The sequence below is a fragment of the Pteropus vampyrus genome, unplaced genomic scaffold (genome assembly GCF_000151845.1).
Source record: "Pteropus vampyrus isolate Shadow unplaced genomic scaffold, Pvam_2.0 Scaffold107, whole genome shotgun sequence".
Classification (NCBI taxonomy): Eukaryota; Metazoa; Chordata; class Mammalia; order Chiroptera; family Pteropodidae; genus Pteropus; species Pteropus vampyrus.
This window is the reverse complement of record NW_011888888.1, coordinates 1206144-1225123: the sequence shown is the minus strand read 5'-3', so window position 1 is coordinate 1225123 and position 18980 is coordinate 1206144. Positions and strand designations below refer to the sequence as shown.

The 18980-nt window shown below is 34.7% G+C and overlaps 1 protein-coding gene across 1 annotated transcript in view; it reads right to left on the bottom strand.

Annotated features, from left to right (window-relative positions):
- FBXL13 (F-box and leucine rich repeat protein 13) overlaps nt 1–18980 on the bottom strand; it is a 283144-nt gene that overhangs the window by 178051 nt on the left and 86113 nt on the right. Inside the window, exon 9 of the mRNA XM_011365209.2 lies at nt 17802–17934. Coding sequence (XP_011363511.1) covers nt 17802–17934 — 133 coding nt within the window. The remainder of the gene's footprint in view (nt 1–17801; nt 17935–18980) is intronic.

Sequence of the window (18980 nt, the reverse complement as noted above, 5' to 3'; positions counted from 1 at the left end):
GAAGATAACTAAGGGACTTACACCAACATTCACATTATAGGAACCCCAGAAAGAAAAGAGAGAGAAAGGGGCAGGAATTCTATGTGAAGAAACAATGGCTGAAAACTTTCCTAACTTAGGGAATGAAACAGACATCCAGATCCAGGAAGCCCAGAAAGTTTCAGACAAGATGAAAGCAAAGAAGGACCTACACCAAGATACATTACAATTAAAATGTCAAAAGTTATAGAGCAGAAAAAAATGGCATAAATGATACAGTCTCTGTTGAACCCTCTGGTGACCAAATCAAAGTTGTGACAGAAACAAGGAGCAGCAGCAAGGAAAAATTGCCTGAGATCTAGATGAACAAGCCATGCAACTAGGGAGAAGTCCAAGAAATCACCCTGCAATGGCAGAAGGTAGGACAGGGTGAGGATGCAGGGTGCCCGGTCCTGAGCAGCTGAGTAAGATGGAAGCTGCGGCAGCAGCAGCTGCAGAAGCCTCTTAAAGGGGCCACGTCTGCAAAGGAATTTTCGCCATGACGGACCTGCTTGCTCTGAGCACCAGTGCCTGTTTGGCTGCGCACAGGGGGCACCAGGGATTTACAGAGAGACATTTTCAGAGTGAGGGCCGAGGCGAGACTTGCTCGGTACAGAACTGCCAGAGGTCCATTGTTCCCTGTTGAGCCCTCCCTCCTACCAGTGCAACGAACGCAGTGCCCACATCATCAAACTGGCTAACAGAGGTTGCTCCGCCCAGAGGATTCCCTGAAACCCCACCTACCCCAACTCGTGGCCCCACCCAAGCCACATCCAGGTGTATCCTCAGCGAGTCAGATGCGCCTTGCTGAGACTCACACTGCTGGAGGCAGCTGGCCTCGGTTTCTGGTGTGGCCTTTTGAGGCAACTATAAGCACAGCATCTGTGGATTGCTTGCTGAATCTTAACAGGAGGAGCATGGGCTTGAGCTAAATTTGGCCTGCAGCTGAACCCCTCTCAGGACTGTGCCACTGGACACCTACTTCACAAATCTGCACTAATAAGACTGGGAGAATTAGGAGCTTTGCTTAGTGCACAGAAAGGCAGCCAAAATGGGAAGACAAGCAGAAACCATATGACAGAACAGAACAGAGATCCAGATATAATGGAGCCAAGTAATCTAACAGATGCAGAGTTCAAAACACTAGTTACAAAGATGCTCAATGAACTTTTGGGAAATGTAGAGAACTCCAACAGAGAGATAAAAATGGAAATGGAAATTATAAAAGGGAACCAACCTGAAATGGAGAACACATTATCTGAGATGAAAAGTATATTAAATGGAATGAACAAAGGAATAAACAAAATGAATAAAGAAGAGGATCAAATGTCCTATCTAGAGAACAGGAAAGCCAATCAGGACACTCAATCAGAATGGCAAGAAAAAAGATGCCAAGACTATAAAAATAATTTAAGAAGGACAAAAGACACTATTAAGGCTCCAAATATTTGTCTGATCGGCGTAACATAAGAAAATCAAGATGTTGAACAGCTGTTTGAAGATATAATATTGGAAAACTTCGCTAACTTGGTGAAGAAAATGGACATAAAACTCCAGGAAACTCAGAGAATTCCAAAAATCAGTGATCCAAAGAGGCCCACACAAGACACATCATAATTGAAATGCCAAAGGTTAAATACAAAGAAAGAATATTAAAAACAGCAAGAGAAAAAGAAATAATTACTTATAAAGGAACACTCATGAGACTGGCAGCTGATTTCTCAAAAGAAACTATGCAGGACAGAAGGGCTTGTCAAAAAATATTTGACAGGATGAAGACCCAGGATCTACAATCAAGAATAATTTATCTAGCATAGCTATCATTTTGAGTTGAGGGACATATAAAGAGCTTCCCAGACAAAATAAGCTAAAAGAATTATCTCCACCAAGCCAGTATTATAGGAAATGTTGGAGGGACTTCTTTAAGAAGAAAAAACATGTATCAAAAACAGAAATAAAGAATGGTAACAACTACATTCCTATCAATAAGTACTTTAAATGAAAAAGAATTAAGCACTCCAGCCAAAAGATAGAATGGGTGAAAAGATAGGAAAACAAGACCTCTACATATGAAAAGGGAGGAGATGGAAAAAGATATTGCTTTGATGGACCTAGAAGGTATTAAGTCAGACAGAGAAAGATAAACACTATACCATTTCACGTATATGCGGAATTTAAGGAATAAAAAGAACAAACTAATAAAAAACAGACTCACAAATATAATGGACAATTTGGTGACAAATAGAGGGGAGGGGGTTTTGGGGGGCTGGGAGGGTTAAAGAAGTACAAATTAGTAGCTGATAGATGGTGACGGGATGGGAAGCACAGCACAGGGAATGCAATTAGCATCAATACCTTGGCTAGGTGGAGGGTTAGGGGAGGAAGGGAGCAATTGGGAGGATCATTTTACTAACAATATAGATGTCTAACCAATGTACTGTATACCTGAAACTAATTAAAATTTTTTAAAAAATGAATGAACCACCAAAAAAAATATGTCAAAAGTTAAGAACAAGGAGTCTTAAAAGCAGCAAGAGAAAAACAACTTACGTACGAAGGAAGTCCCATAAGATGATCAGCAGATTTTTTAGCAGAAAATGCAGGCCAGAAGGGAGTAATATATTCAAACTGCTGAAAGATTAAAAAAAAAAAACCTCCCACCAAGAATACTCTACCCAGAAAAATTGTCCTTCAGAATTGAAGTAGAGATAAAGTTTCCCAGATCAACAAAAGCTAAAGGAGTTCATCATCACAAAATCAGCCTTATAAGAAATGTTAAAGGGACTTGATGCTAAAAAAGGGTGCTAAATAGTAAAAAAAAGAGAGGTACAAGATGGTGGTGTAGAGAGACCCTGAACTCACCTCCTCCCATGAACACATCAAATCTACACCTACAGACAGAGCAATTGCCTGTGAAGCAGTACCAAGGGCTTACTGAACAGCTGTGCGTGCGCGCGCGCGCACACACACACACACACACACACACACACACACACAGAAACCACATAGAAATGGGTAGGACTGATGGAGGCATGGTATTGTGGGAATTGCACCCAAACGCACACCCAACTGGCAGTAGGGTAAGATCACTGAGGAGCTTGCACAAACTCGCTTGCTCTGGGCATAGTGAAAAAACAGTGGTTTAAAGAGCACCTAGATAATATGGGAAGGAAATTCGTTAACTAACCCTAGAGCATCTGTCAAACAGGTGGGGAACTACAGTAACTCTCCAGTGTTGCTATTTGTTGTACTCCTCACCCCTACACACATACACAAACACACCTTGATTGCTTGAGTAGGAGCACAATCCAGGTGCTCCAACCAAATAACCAAAGCTACCTCAGTGCACATCAAGACCCAGGCTCACACCAGCTCCACAGCTTGTCCCCATGATTCCCCATAGCTCATATCTGTTCTAGCTACAGCTCTCACTCCAGGCCAGCTTGTCTCCAGGACTTCTCACTGCACATACCCACTTCAGCTGTAGCTCCTATCCTTAGCACGGCTTGCACGGCTTGCCCCTGGTACTCCCTGCAACTCACACCCACTCCAGTTAAAGCTCTGGATCCTGGCAGACTTGCCCCCATGACTCCCCTTGGATGGAACCTGCTCCAACTACAGCTCCGGCTGGCCTGCCAAGGCAGTCCCAGTGCCACTTCCACCAGTACTCCTTGTGGTCTGAGCCCACCCTAACTACAGCTCCAACTGGCATGCCAAGGTGGAGCTGCATAAACTGTACCAGGGACACCCCATAGCTCAAATCCACTCTAGCTAAAGCTCCAGGCCCCAGTGAAGCTTACCCAGGGACTCCACATGGCTTGTGCCCACTCCAGCTCCAAAAGACCTGCCAAGGAGGACTGAGTCTGGCTTGCCCCTGGGTCTCTATGGCCCACTCCTGCTATAGTTCCAGCCCTACTTGGCCTGCCAAAGATCCTGGCACATGCAGTCTACAAAGGGAAGGTCCTAAACAAGACCAGTTCTTCAAGAACAGGAAAGTTTGTTGTTTTGCCTAATTGATGGAAACAAACATAGAGAAATAGCCAAAATGAAGAGATAAAAAAATATGTCCAAATGAAAGGACAAGACAAAACCCCAGAAGAACTAAATGAAGTGGATCAACAAATTCAAGAGAGAAATAGATAAATTTAGTGAGAACTTCAATAAAGAGATAGAAAATATAAAAGAACTAATCAAAACTGAAGAATATAATAACTGAAGTGAAAAATATACTAGAGGGAATCAACAGTAGATTAAATGATGCAGAAGAACAAGTAAGCAAGCTGGAAAACAAGGAAGTAGAAATCACCCAATCAAAACAGAAAAAAAGAAAAAAAAATTAAATGAGAATAGTTTAAGGGACCTCTGGGACAACCTTGAGCATACCAACATTCAAATCATAAGTCCCAGATGGAGAAGTGAGAGAGAGAAAGAGAAAGAAAACCTATTTGAAGAAATAATGGCTTAAAACTTTCCTAACCTGATAAAGAAAACAGACATCCACATCCAAGAAGCACAGAGTCCCTACAAGAAAAATCCAGAGAGGCCCACACCAAGACACATCATAATTAAAATGGCAAAATTAAAGATAAAGGGAAAATTATAAAAGCAGACTAAGAAAAACAGCTAATGGTGTGCAAGGGATCCCCTGTAAGACTAACAGCTGACATTTCAGCAGAAATTTTGCAGGCCAGAAGGAAATGGCACAATATATTAAAGGTGATAAAAGGGAGAAAACCTATAACCAAGATTACTCTACCCAGCAAGGTTATCATTCAGAATTGAAGGAAAGGTAAAGCTTCCTATACAAACAAAAGCTAAAGGAGTTCATCACCACTAGACTGGCATTACAGGAAATGTTAAAAGGACTTCTTTAAGTGGAAAACAAAAGGCTAAAACTAAAAATAAGAAAATATAAGAAAGAAAAATCTCACTGAGAAAGGCAAACATTTAGTAATAAAAGTAGTGGATCAATTATAAAGATAGTATGAAGGTTAGAAGACAAAAGTAGTAAGACTATGTGTAATTACAGTAATAAATTAAGGATTACACACATATGCACACATGCAAAAAAGATGTAAAATGCCAAAAATATAAATGAGGAGGTAAGTAAAAAATGTAGTGCTTTTAAATGTATTCAAACTTAAGCAACCATCAATTTAAAATAGACTGCTACAAAGATAACTTGTCATATATTAATCTCATGGTAACAACAACAAAAAAATCTATAAAAGATACACAAAAAATAAAAAAGGAACCCCAACAAATCACTAAAAAATGTTATCAATGGATGAAAGAAGAAAGCAAGAGAATAAGAAAGAGAAAAGAACTACAAAAACAACCAAAAAACAATTAGTAAAATGGCAATAAATACATACCCGATAAAGGGATCAATCCAACATGAGGATATAACACTTGTAAACTTCTACGCACCCAATGTAGGAACATCTAAATATATAAAGCAAATATTGACAGACATAAAGGGAGAGATCGACAGTACTAGCAAGGGACTTTAACACCACATGTACATCAATGGATACATTATTCAGACAAAATCAACAAGGAAACAGTGACCTTAAATCAAAGGTCCCAACATTTTTGGCACCAGGGACAGTGCTCCTATGAGAATCTAAGTCGTCATGATCTGAGTTGGAGCTGAGGCGGTGATGCTAGCACTGGGGAGCAGCTGCAAATAAAGATGAAGATTTGCTGGCTCACCTGCCACTTACCTCCTGCTGTGCAGCCCAGTTCCTAATAGGCCATGGACCCGTATTGGTTCATGGCCCAGGGGTTGGGGACCCCTGCCTTAAATGACACATCAGACAAGATTAACTTAATAGATATTTATAGAACATTGTACCGCAAAAGAGCAGAATACACATTCTTAAGTGAACATGAAACATTTTCGATAGACCACATGTTGGGCAACAAAACAAGTCTCAGTAAATTAAAGAAGACTGAAATCATATCAAGCATCTTTTCTGATCACAATAATATGAAACTAGAAATCAATTAGAAGAAAAAAAGTAGAAAAACACAAACAGGCGGATGCTAAACAACATGCTACTAAACAATCAATGGGCTAATAAAGAAATCAAAAAGGAAAGTAAAAAATATCTTGAAACAGACAAAAATGGAAACACAATGACCTCAAATCCCTGGTATACAGCAAAAGACTTCTAAGAGGGAAATTCATAGTGATACAGGCCTACCTCCAGAAACAAGAAAAATCTCAAACAATCTAACCTTACATTAAAAGAAACTGGAAAAAGAAAAACAAAGCCCAAAGTGAGTAGAAGAAAGAAAATAATAAAGATCAAAGTGGAAATAAATGAAATAGAGACTAAAAACAAAACAAATCCACAATAGATCGATGAAACTAAGAGATGGTTCTTTGAAAAGATAAACAAAACAGAAAAACCTTTAGCCAGACTCATTAAGAATAAAAGAGAGAGGGCCCAAATAAATACAATCAGATCTGAAAGAGAAGTGAAAACTAACACCACAGAAATACAAAGGATCATAAGAATACTATGAACAATTATTATATGTCAACAAACTGGACAACCTAGAAGAAATAGATAAATTGCTAGAAATGTATAGTCATTCCAGCTGAACCAGGAAGAAACAAAATATGAATAGAAATAGAACTAGAAATAAAATTGAACTAGTATTCAAAAATCTCCTCACAAACAAAAGTCCAGAATCAGAGAGCTTCACTGGTAAATTCTACCAAACATTGAAAGATATTTAATACCTATCCTTCTCAAACTCTTCCAAAGAAATTGAGAGGAGGGAACACTTCTAAACTCATTTTACAAGGCCAGCATTATCCTGATACTGAGATCAGACAAAAATGCCATAAGAGAGGAAAATTATAGACCAATATCCCAGATGAACATAGATGCAAAAATCCTTCACAAAATAGTAGTAAACCTAATTCAATAATACAATAAGAGTATCATACACCGAGATCAAGTGAGACCTAACTCTGGGATGCAAGGATGATTCAATATCCAAAAATCAATTAACACAAAATATCATAATAAAAAAAATGAAGGATAAAAATTATATGATCACTCCTAGGTACAAAAACGCATTTGACAAAATTAAACATCCAGTTGTGATGCCCATTCTCACTAGTTTATTCAACATAGTATTGGAAGTCCTAGTTAGAGCAATCAGGCAAGTAAAAGAAGTAAAAGGCATCCAAACTGGAAAGGAAAAAGTAAAACTGTCATTATTTTCAGATGGTATGATACTACATAGATGAAACCTAAAGTCTCCACCAAAAAAACTATTATATCTGATAAATGAATTCAGTAAAGTAGCAGGATACAAAATTAATATTCAGAAATTGGTTGCATTTTTATATATCAATAACAAACTATCAGAAAGAGAAACTGAGGAAACAATCCCATTTGCAATTGAATCAAAAAGAATAAAATATCTAGTAATAAATTTAACCAAGGAGGTGAAAAATCTGTACACTGAAAACAACAAGACATTGATGAAAGTAATCAAAATACAAATAAGTGAAAAGATATTAAATGCTCATGGATTGGAAGAATTAATATTATTAAAATGTCTATACTACCCAAAGAAATATACAAATTCAATGAAATCTCTATTAAAATTCCAATGGCATTTTCTACAGAAATAGAACAATCCAAAAATTTGTATGGAACCAAAAAAAAACCCTGAAAGCCAAAGTAATTTTGAGAAAGAACAAAATTAGAGGCATCATACTCCCTGAGTTCAAACTATATTACAAAGCCTATAGTAATTAAAACCATACAGTATTGGCATAAAAATATAGATTAACGGAACAGAATAGACAGCCAAAAATAAACCTACCCACATATGTTCAATTAATTTATGACAAAAGAGTCAAAAATATTCAATGGAGAAAGGACAGTCTTTAATAAACTGGGAAAACTGGACAGCAACATGCAAAAGAATGAAACTGGACCAAATACACGACAATTAACTCAAAATGGATTAAAGCCTCAAATGTAAGACTTGAAACCATGAAACTCCTAGAGAAAAACATAAGCGGTAAGCTTCTTGACATCGTCTTAGCAATAATTTTTTTTCCCAAATCTGACACAGCAAAAGGAACAAAAGGAAAAATAAACAAGTGAGACTATATCAAACTAAAAAAGCTTCTGCATTAACAAAATGGAAAGGCAACCTACTGAATGCAAATCATATATCTACTAAGGGGTTAATAATCAAAATATATAAAGGATTCATACACTCAATAGTAAAAAAAGAAAATAAGAGAACCACATTTCAAAATGGGTAGATCTAAACAGATATTTTCCAAAGAAGACATACAGACGGCTGACCGGTGCATGAAAAATGCTCAATGTCACTAACCACCAAGGAAATGCAAATCAAAATGAGGTATCACTTCACACCTGTCAGAATGGCTATTACCAAAAAGACAACAAATAACAAGTTTTGGCGAGGATGTGAAGAAAGAAAACTCTTGTGCACTGTTGATGGAATGTAAATTGATGCAGCCAGTATATAAAACAGTATGGAGGTTCCTCAAATTATTAAAAATAAAACTATCATATGGCCCATCAACCTATTCCTGGGCACATATATCCAAAGAAATGAAAACACTAACTTGAAAAGATATATGCACTCCCATATTCATTGTAGCATTATTTACAATAGCCAAGATATGAAAACAATTTAAGTGTCCATCAACACTTAAATGAATAAAGAAAATGTGAGAGATATATATTCCTAGGTGTGTGTGTGTGTGTGTATGTACATATATCACATTTTCTTTATTCATTCATCTGTGTGTGTATACACACAATGAAATATTATTATTCAGCTATAGAAAAGAAGGAAATCTTGCCATTTGTAATATCTAGGATGGACCTTGAAAGCATGTTAAGTGAAATAAGTCAGATAGAGAAAGACAAATACCATATGATCTCACTTATATGCCGATTTTACCAGTAGTTTGGGTCGGGGGCAGAGACTGGAATACTGGTTCTCAGTGCAAACCCTCAGATTATTCACTATGAGGTATTAAAGGCAGCTGTTAAATTTGAAATTTTACTAGAGAGATGTAATAAATTCACTTAATGTTCATGAGCGCTCGGTGTAAAATATTAAGGATATGAGACCTGAAACAGCCGAGAGTTGATGGTGGAGAAAGCCTGGATGGGACCTCAGTAGGAGACGAAGGCATGCAGTACAAACATGAGGGATTTGGAAAGAAATGAGATTAAATCTGATTCAGAGAAAGGGCCCAAATTACTTCATAGTTTAATTTTGGACGTTAGTTGGGGGTTTTATTGGTTGATTTTTATATTCGGTATCATCCTGTGGGATCTATTGAAAATAAAACTATGGAACACACTGCAGCAGAAATTGGTCCAGACCATCCAAAAATAAGTCAGTTGAAGTTGCTAATATCTCCCAGGGCTAAAATTAAAGTATATTTTTGAAAGCTTAAGATTTGCCCCCCTTTTATCAGTTTTTACTTTTTTAAGGAAGCATAGCTGATCAATGATTAAATGAATAATTAGGCACTTCTTCTGCCAGTTTCTTACTTGATAGTTTAATAACTTACCTTTGGATCTTCCTTCTGTTCAATAAATGATGAAGTTTAGGAGATTTAAAAAATAACATATTTTATGGTAGTTAAAAATATTATAACCCTGAAGTCTACACACTTGAACATGTATGTATTTGAATAAATACTCAAGTGTTTTATCTTTTTTTAACTTTCCAGCTAATCCTAAGATTCTCTGAATTTTCTCAAGTAAATAAAATTTACTGTAGGCTGAGGTCTCCTGAGTCCTAATCCTGAGTCAGCACTGACCTAATGCCTGGTTATTTAGGAAAGACATTTAACATTAAAAAGTTCAAATTTTTCATTTACTAACCATTCTCTCCTTTGGAGCTTATACCCTGGATCAATAAATGTCTGTTTCTGAGAATTTGGAACACGTCTACTCTGGCAAATAGATGCAATTCTATAATCATACTTCATTTACCAAAATTCTGAAACATCAAATCTCCTTTCTGCAGGGGGTGGGGTATTGATGAGTGAAGGGGGCTGTAATATATAACTAACAAATCAGTATCAATGCTAAAATTAGTAATATCTCAGGTGGTGGTGGGCAAACTGGAAAATTAGTTTATAATTTTGTTTAAAAATTTAATATTATATCCTATGAATTCTAGAAACATAAACATGCAATCCAGAGGTATTCAAAAGTCAAAGCTTCTTCTCAACTGCTCTCATTTTGCCATACATTGACTGGGTACAGAAAAGCTGTCAACAGTCAAGTGGGGCTTTCCATCCCCAAAATATCTGTTTTACTCAGGCTCAAAAACACAACTGCTGAACTTAAAAATCACTCTCTGTACCCTTGCCGAATGTTTGTTAAAGTGTTTCAGCATATAGTTGTGAAAACAAATAAAAGAAACTTTATTTAAAATGAAGTCGATGGATGGACCTAGAGGTTCTTATGCTGAGTGAAGTAAGTCAAAGATAAATAACATATGTGGAATCTAAGGAATAAAAAGAAAAAACTAATCAAAAACAGACTCACAAATATAGAGGACAATCTGATGATGGCCAGAGGGGAGGGAGGGTTGGAGGACTAGGAGAAAGAGGTGAAGGGTTAAAGAAGTACAAATTAGTAGTTGATAGATGGTCACGGCGGATGGGGAACACGGCATAGGGGATGCAGTTAGCACTAAAGTAAGGGCTAGGTGGAGAGACAGAGAAGAGAATGAGCAGTTAGAGGGATCATTTTATAAACTATATAAATGTCTAACCAATGTACTGTATACTTGAAACTAATAATAAAATAAAATTAAAAAAAATAAAGTCGAGAAGTGGGTACACTCACACATATACCATTCATTGCAGGCTAAATAACCCAGAGGAATAAGGAAGATAAGAATTATTTTCATAAGGGAGGACATTTTTCACATAGAAATTTCATCTGCTTTTAAAAACAGGAAGATCTCTCCTTGCTTCAGCAACAATACACTGGTAATCATTTCATGCAGCAAATGAGAAACCACTACAAACTCCAACTCTTATTCTTCAATGAATTTTTGTTCAAAACAACTTTCATCAATTTTATCCTAAAACCTAATAAAAGCTAACCTTCCCTTTGTCTCTTTGGACTTGCCTATGGCTCACCATGTCTTGCTTTTCCTGAACTGTACTTCTCTGCTATTCCTGAATAAACACATTTTGCTGGTAAAATAACTTTTATTTTTGAGATTAACATACTGCACTCTTAACTGTTACAATATTATAACAAGTATTTCCCTGCCTTGCCCTCATTCGTCTTTTAAATGTTTTAAGATGACATTTTAAAGTTAATTTTCTTCTAAAGTTTTTGTAAACATAAAGATAACAACTACAACTTGCGGCCATTCAACCAAACAATCCAAAAGACCAGCCAATCAGAAAGTCAAACTTCTTTTTAACAATTAGAAAGTCAAACTTCTTGACAGAAATGTCTGTAATTCTAAACACCCCAATAGATGAATCAATCTTAGCTGGGGGTGGGGGTGATTAAAAAGCTGAAACATCTCTTGAGAGTGGTTTTTTATCCCTGATACACTCAAAGTCGCTGGAATTAAACCTGATTTTATTAAATAATCACTGGCAAATAAAAAATATAACAAAGATGAGATAGGTATGACATTTACTTCCTTAAAATCTCAAGGTATACTCAGGCTTGCATGCTTAATTGTTTCTATGATACAGACATTTGTACTAAGAATTACACTTCCAGATAACTATTAAATAAAATATTTTTAAAACGTAGCAAAATATCAAAAACTTAAAGCAAGACAACATTTTAGGCTATCTTGAACCTCAAATACAAATACAAAATATGTGACATATTTAAGATATATCATTATCTGATATAATGAACAAATAGTCAATATGCATATTGCATAGTATACAGTTTGACTTGGGCATTTTCATTATTTGACCCCCTATGTACTCCCTACACAAATTTCAACTTCATGTTGCCCATTTCCTGTCCATCCCAAACTTTCCAATAGACTTTGTGCTCCGGCATCAGAAAATATCTTTACATGGAACCAGGTAAAAAATCCAGGGAAGTTTACAGCTGTAAATGTCTGTATTTTAAAGAAAAAGATAGACTCGAAATTAATAACCTAAACTTCTACCTTAATAAACTAGAAAGTGAAGAGCAAGTGAAATCCAAAGCAAGCAGAATAATAAAGACTGGGGTGGAGATAAACCAAAAAATAGAAAAGCAATAGAGAGAATCAATGAAAATATAAATTGGTTGAACACCCATTTTTTTTGCCCTTTGCTTATTTAAAAAAATTAATCTATTTTTCAATTACAGTTGACATGCAATATTATATTAGTTTCAGGTGTACAACGTAGTAATTAGACATTTATATTCCTTATGAAGTGATCACCCCAATAAGTCTAGTACCCATCTGACATCATACATAATTACAACATTATTGACTACATTCTCTGCTGTACTAAATCCCCATGACTATTTCTATAACTAGAAATTTGTGCTTTTTAATCTCTTTCACCTTTTTCACCCAACCTCCTAAACTCCCTCTTACATAGTGACCATAAATTTGTTTTCTGTATCTATAAGTCTGTTTCTGTTTTGTTGGTTCATTTATTTTATTTTTTAGAATCCACATGTAAGTGTGGATATTTCTTTTGTTTCCCTTGCCCAAGGAGATATATGCAAAAAAATATTACTAAGAGCAGTCAAAGTCAAAGACTTTGCTGCCTATGTTTTCTTCTAGGAGTTTTATGGCTTCAGGTCTTTAATTCATTTTGACTTTATTTTTGTATATGGTGTAAGAAAGTGATCTAGTGTCATTTTGGTTTTGCATGTGTCTGTCTAGTTTCCCGACACCATTTATTAAAGAAACTGTCTTAACCCATTGTATGTTTTGTCCCTTTTGTCATAGATTAATTGACCATATACACATGGGTTTATTTCTGGGCTCTCTATTCTGTTTCATTGATCTATGTGTCTCTTTTTGTCAGTGCCATGCTGTTTGGATTACAATAGCTTTGCAGTATTGTTTGATATCAGGTAGTGTGATACCACTAACTTTGTTCTTCTTTCTTAAGATTGCTGTGGGTCTTTTGTGGTTCCATATAAATTTTAGGATTATTTGTTCTAGTTCAGTGAAAATGATAAATTTGGTAAGAATTGCATTGAATCTATAGATTGCTTTGGGTAGTATGAACATTTTGACAATGTTAATTCTTCCAATCCGTGAGCACAGTATATTCTTTCCTCCTCTTTTTTTTTTTTTTGTATCTTCTTTAATTTCTTTCTTCAGTGTCTCATAATTTTCTGAGTACAGGTTTTTTACCTACTTGGTTAAATTTATTCCCAGGGTTTTTTTGATGCAATTGTAAATGGGATTGTTTTCTTAATTTCTCTTCCAGATAATTCATTATTGCATTATAAAAATGCAACTGATTTCTGAATAATTTTATATCCTGCTATTTTACTGAATTTATTGATCGATTCTAACAGTTTTTTTGGTGGAATCTTTAACATTCTCTATGTATGCTATCATATCATCTACAAATCATGATAGTTCTACTTCTTCCTTTCCAATTTAAATGCTTTTATTTCTTTTTCTTGTCTGATTGCTGTGGCTATAACTTCCAATACTACATTGAATAAAAGTAGTTAAAGTAGGCATCCTTTTTGTTCTTGATCTTAAAAGAAAACCATTTAGCTTTTCACCATTGAGTATATGATATTAGCTGTGGGTCTGTCATATATGTCTTTAATTATGTTGAGGTATGTTCCATCGCCACTTTGCTGAGAGTTTTTATCATAAATAGGTGTTGGATTTTTGTCAAATGCTTTTTCTGCATCTAATGATATGATCATATGATTTTTATCTTTGATTTTGTTTATATGGTGTATAACATTAATTGATTTGTGGCTATTGAACCAGAATTGCAGCCTGAGAATAAATCCCACTTGGTCATGGTACATGAACTTTTTAATATATTGCTGAATTTGGCTTGCTAATATTTTGTTGAGGATTTTTGCATCTATGTTCATCAGGGATATTGACTATAATAATCTTCTTTTTTGTAATATCTTTGTCTGGTTTTGGTATCGGGCAATGCTAGCCTCGCAAAATGAGTTTGGGAGCCTTCCCTCCTGTTGAATTTTTTGGAACAGTGTGAGAAAGATAGGTATTAATTCTTCTTTGGATGTTTGACAAAATTCATGTGTGAAGTAATCTGGCTCAGGACACTTGTTTTGAGGTAATTTTTTTATTACTGGTTTAATTCTGTTAGTAGTTATTGGTCTTTTCAGATTTTCTGTTTCTTCCCAATTCAGTCTTGGAAGAATGTATATTTCTAGAATCAATCAATTTCTAAAAAGGAAGACAATTCTGAGAAATGCTACAGTATGGGTGAACCTTGAAGAAATTATACTAAGTGAAGTAAGCCAGTTACAAAAGGTCAAATATTATATAATTCTATTTATATGAGGTGCTCAGATTACTCAAATCTGTAGAGATAGAAAGTAAAACAGTGGTCGGCAGGGGCTGGAAGGAGGTTATATGCAGAGTTAGTGTTTAATAGTTCAAAGTTTCAGTTTTGCAAGATGAAAAAGTTCTGGAAATGGATGGTGGTAACAGTTGCACTATAATGTGAATGTACTTACTACTAGAGAATTGTACACTTAAAAATGATTAAAATGGTAATTTTTGTTATGTATATTTTACTACAATAAAAAATAACTAAAAAGGTCATTGTTTGAAATAATAAATAAATTGACAATTTTTTAGTTAGACTGACCAAGGAAAACAAGAAGACTAAAATTAGAAATGAAAATGCTATTACTATTTGCTTTATAGGAATAAAAAGGATTATAAAAGAATATTACTAACGATTATACTCCAACAATTGTTTATTGAAATTAGATTACTTTAATGAAATTGACAAAGTCCTAGAAACACACAAAGTACCAAACCTGACTGAAGAAGAAACAGAAAATCTGGATAGATCTATAACAAAATATTAAATTAGCAGTCAAAAAATCTCCAACAAAGAAAAACCTAGGACTACATTACTTCACTGGCAAATTCTGCTAAACATTTAGAGAATAATTAATACTCATTCTTTTCAAACTCTTCCAGAAAACAGGAGAAAACACCTCCTAACTGGCTTCTGTGAAGCCAGTTTTACACTGATAACACTAGACAAAGACATCACATGCAAAAAAAGAAAACTATAGACCAATATTCCTTTTAAATATAAATATAAAAATTCTCAACAAAATATTAGCAAACAATACAGCGGCATATTAAAAAATTATATACCATGAACAAGTGAAACTGAACCCAAGAAAGCAAGGGCAGTTCAACATATGCAAATCAATCAATGCAATACATTCTATTTAATTTTTTTAAAAAAATTGTCAGTTAATGCAGAGAAAGCATTTGACAGAATTCAACACCTTTCTGTGATTAAAAACTTTATCAGCCCAAAAAGGGCATCTGTGAAAAACTTGCAACATCTTAATAATGATGAGAGACTAGAAACTTTTCCTTTGAAATTGGGAACAAGACAAGGAAGTCTGCTCTCACTACTTATATTCAAGACTGTATTGGAAGTTCTAGCCTGAGCAATTAGGTGAAAAAAGAAAAAAAAGGCAGAATAAATATGGTGTTTTTGTTTGTTTTGTTTTGGTTTTTTTTGGTGGATGGGATGGGGATGATGGAAACGTTTTGGAATTAGATAGTGCTGATAGTTGTAAAACATTATGAATATTAAAAAAAACACTGAATTTTACTGTTTAAATAGTTAAAATTTTTAATTTTGTGTTATGTGAATTTTATCTCAATTAATAAATAAATCGAAGTTTCTGGAGATACATTCCTTAGAAACTCATTCCTTAGAAACTCATTCTACTGTTCAACCACCATTGCTGTCATGAAAATGTTAGGTCAACTAAAACCTCAAAGGTTGCATCTTGAGTCTATTTCTTTCTTCTAAAAACATAGATTTATTAAATAGTATATTTTTTATACATATCGTATATATGTCTATATATATGTCTGTGTGTATACATATGCACATATGTAAGGAGGGAGAGACAGAGGGAATGTTCTGGCACCTAACACAATAAGGTTTAAAATTATTCCATTTACTTTTATTACTAAAAAGGTAATAAGTTGTTTCAAGATGGCAGACTAAGCACGTTTCAGCTTTCTTCTCCTGCCCAAATTCCAAGAAATATTTTGTCTCAAAAATCTATAATATCCCTGGAAAACAAAGCAGGAATGGTCTTGGTGGATCAGAAATTAACAATTCCTAAAAATTCAAAAGCAGACATGACCAGATTGAATGAAGAATGTGCAGAAAATAAGTGCTGTAAATGTGGTAACAACATTATATCCCTATGTATAGTGTATCTGAGAAATTAAAAGATGTAATAATATTAACACTATTCTCATTAAAAATATGGAAAATAGGAGTCAAGAACAAGACAAGTTAGCTGCATGTTCCTGCTATTGAAAAAGAGGAAATAAAAGATATAAGCATAGTAATGAATGGAAATAAAACTGTTAATATTTCTAGATGATCTGAGAGTCTACTTAGAAAACCCAAGAGAATCAACTAACAAACCAATATAACCAAGAAGACAAGACAGTTTAGTACGACTAGAAACAATATCACACAAAAAAACTATATCTTTTTTCAGCATCAGCAATAATCAGAATTAATCCATTTTGTATATTTTATTTATTTTTTCAATAAAAAATGCAAATACGGTTGAAATTCCTTGTGAGGCTTTTCCCCATTTCATTCAGTTCTCACAAACTCAGAGGTAACCACTGTCTTACATTTGCAGTTTTTCATCTCTATGAATGCTTTTTATATTTTGCTCTGTGTGTATATGTGCATGGTGTGTGTGTGTCAAGGGGGAGGGGGGAGAGGGTCCTTAAAAATGCATATTATTGAAATTAATCCAAAATATAAAGTATTATTTTGCATATTGAGAATTGTATATAAGTAGTATTAAATTATATATATCATTGTGCAAATTACTTTCACCCATTAATACATTTAGACTCATTCACGTTGATATTTACATATGTTTAGGGCATTCTTTCTGATCATGTGAAATTAATATGGATGTATACTTTTTGAGCTATTTTTCTCTCATTTCCAGAAATATATGTGAACAGTGAAAAATGCACCTCAAAAGATATATGCAATGGATTGAATATCTGTGTCCCCCCAAAATTCATATATAAAAATCCTATATATGTATATATGTATATAATGTTATACACATATATATATAATGTTGTAAAAAAAAAAAACTGTTAGAAAACTGACAATATGGATGGAGTACCTTTGAGTAAGTGAATGAGTTTGAGTGAGATAAAAGGAGGTTTTTGCTTTTACTATCTATTGTTAGAATTTTTAAAAAGAGAATATGTTCTTATGTTGTATTTTTTTAGAAGATAAATTGATGGAAGATACATAAATAGACAAATGCTAGATCCCCCAAAAAGTGGTCACTTAGAATGGACAAAGAACCAGCCCCCAGGATATACAATCCAGTAAGAGCTGACTATATTATAAGCTTTTTAGATGATCATAATTGGCATTCTTATGGCCCGTAACTGAAGTTCCCATTTAATTTTTACTTTTCTTCTTGTTTGTTGAATTAAAATACAAGAAAGCAAGACAAGTAGTTGTAAATTAACATACTTACTAATATATTTCAAAGTTTTCAGTCGGAGAAGACAACCACGAAAATTCAAGCGCAGCACATTTAGACGCCACTTTTGCAAAGTAGACACCACACATTTATCTGTGATCATGTCTTTTACCACAGAAAAATCAATCTAAAAAGGGAAAACAAAAGACATTAAAAATGAAAAGATCTTTTGCATGTAATTTTTTTTAAATATTTATAAACCATCAAGGACAAAAATTTCTTTATCACATCACTCATTTTGAAGGGTTGTTTTTTTTTTTTTGTCATTTTTCATGGTCATTCTCAGCTTTAATAATGAACAGATTTTTTTGTGGTCATTCCTGGATTTAATTACAAACAGATTCAAAATGTCCGGTCCAGGTTAACAGCTGTGATTGTGGGAGCCTCATATCTATACCACCCCAACCTGGGTCAATTGTCTTGGAGTGGCCTGCATGCCCCCCTATCATCCCAGATGAGCTCCAAGGCTGACCCCCACTTCAATGTCAATGCATCCTAGGTTGATTATTCATATATTTCTGCTTCTTGTTTTATGAGCACAGAATATGATGACTATGGGAAAGACAATTTAGAGGGTGTGGTTTATAATGGTCCTTTTATAACTTATAATTTAAAAGAGGTAATTTCAAAAAAAAGGAAGGATAGCCTGAGTGTCCTGGTTGATTGTACGTAAAACTGAAGAGCACAGAGGTTTATGTGAGATCTGAGTGACCGGGGCTTGTTGATAAATAACAACATTGATATAGCACTAATAATAATAAGTTTCAGCAGAAAGGGTAAGTTTATAAACATCCAATTTCTTTGTCTTCTAAACAAAGCAATTCCTTCTGCATGTTTGTCATAGTTGTGCCACATTCGAGTATTCACAAATAAAGGCAAAAATAAAGATGAAGGGCAACATAGAATTGTGGAAAGAGAAATTTGCTGAACATAATGAAATTTAATTTCCTATCCTGGCTTTGTTCATCAAGGCCATGTGATTATCTATACCCCATCTTTACCCAGTGAGCTCTCTGGGCAGAAGTGCTGGTGTTTTTCTGGTCAAGATGGTAGAGTAGGTAAACACCGTGCTGGTCTCCTCTCATGACCACATCAAAATTGCAACTAAACTACATAAAAACCATCATTGAGAATTGCCTGAAGTCTAACTGAAAAGATACCTAAAGTCTAAGA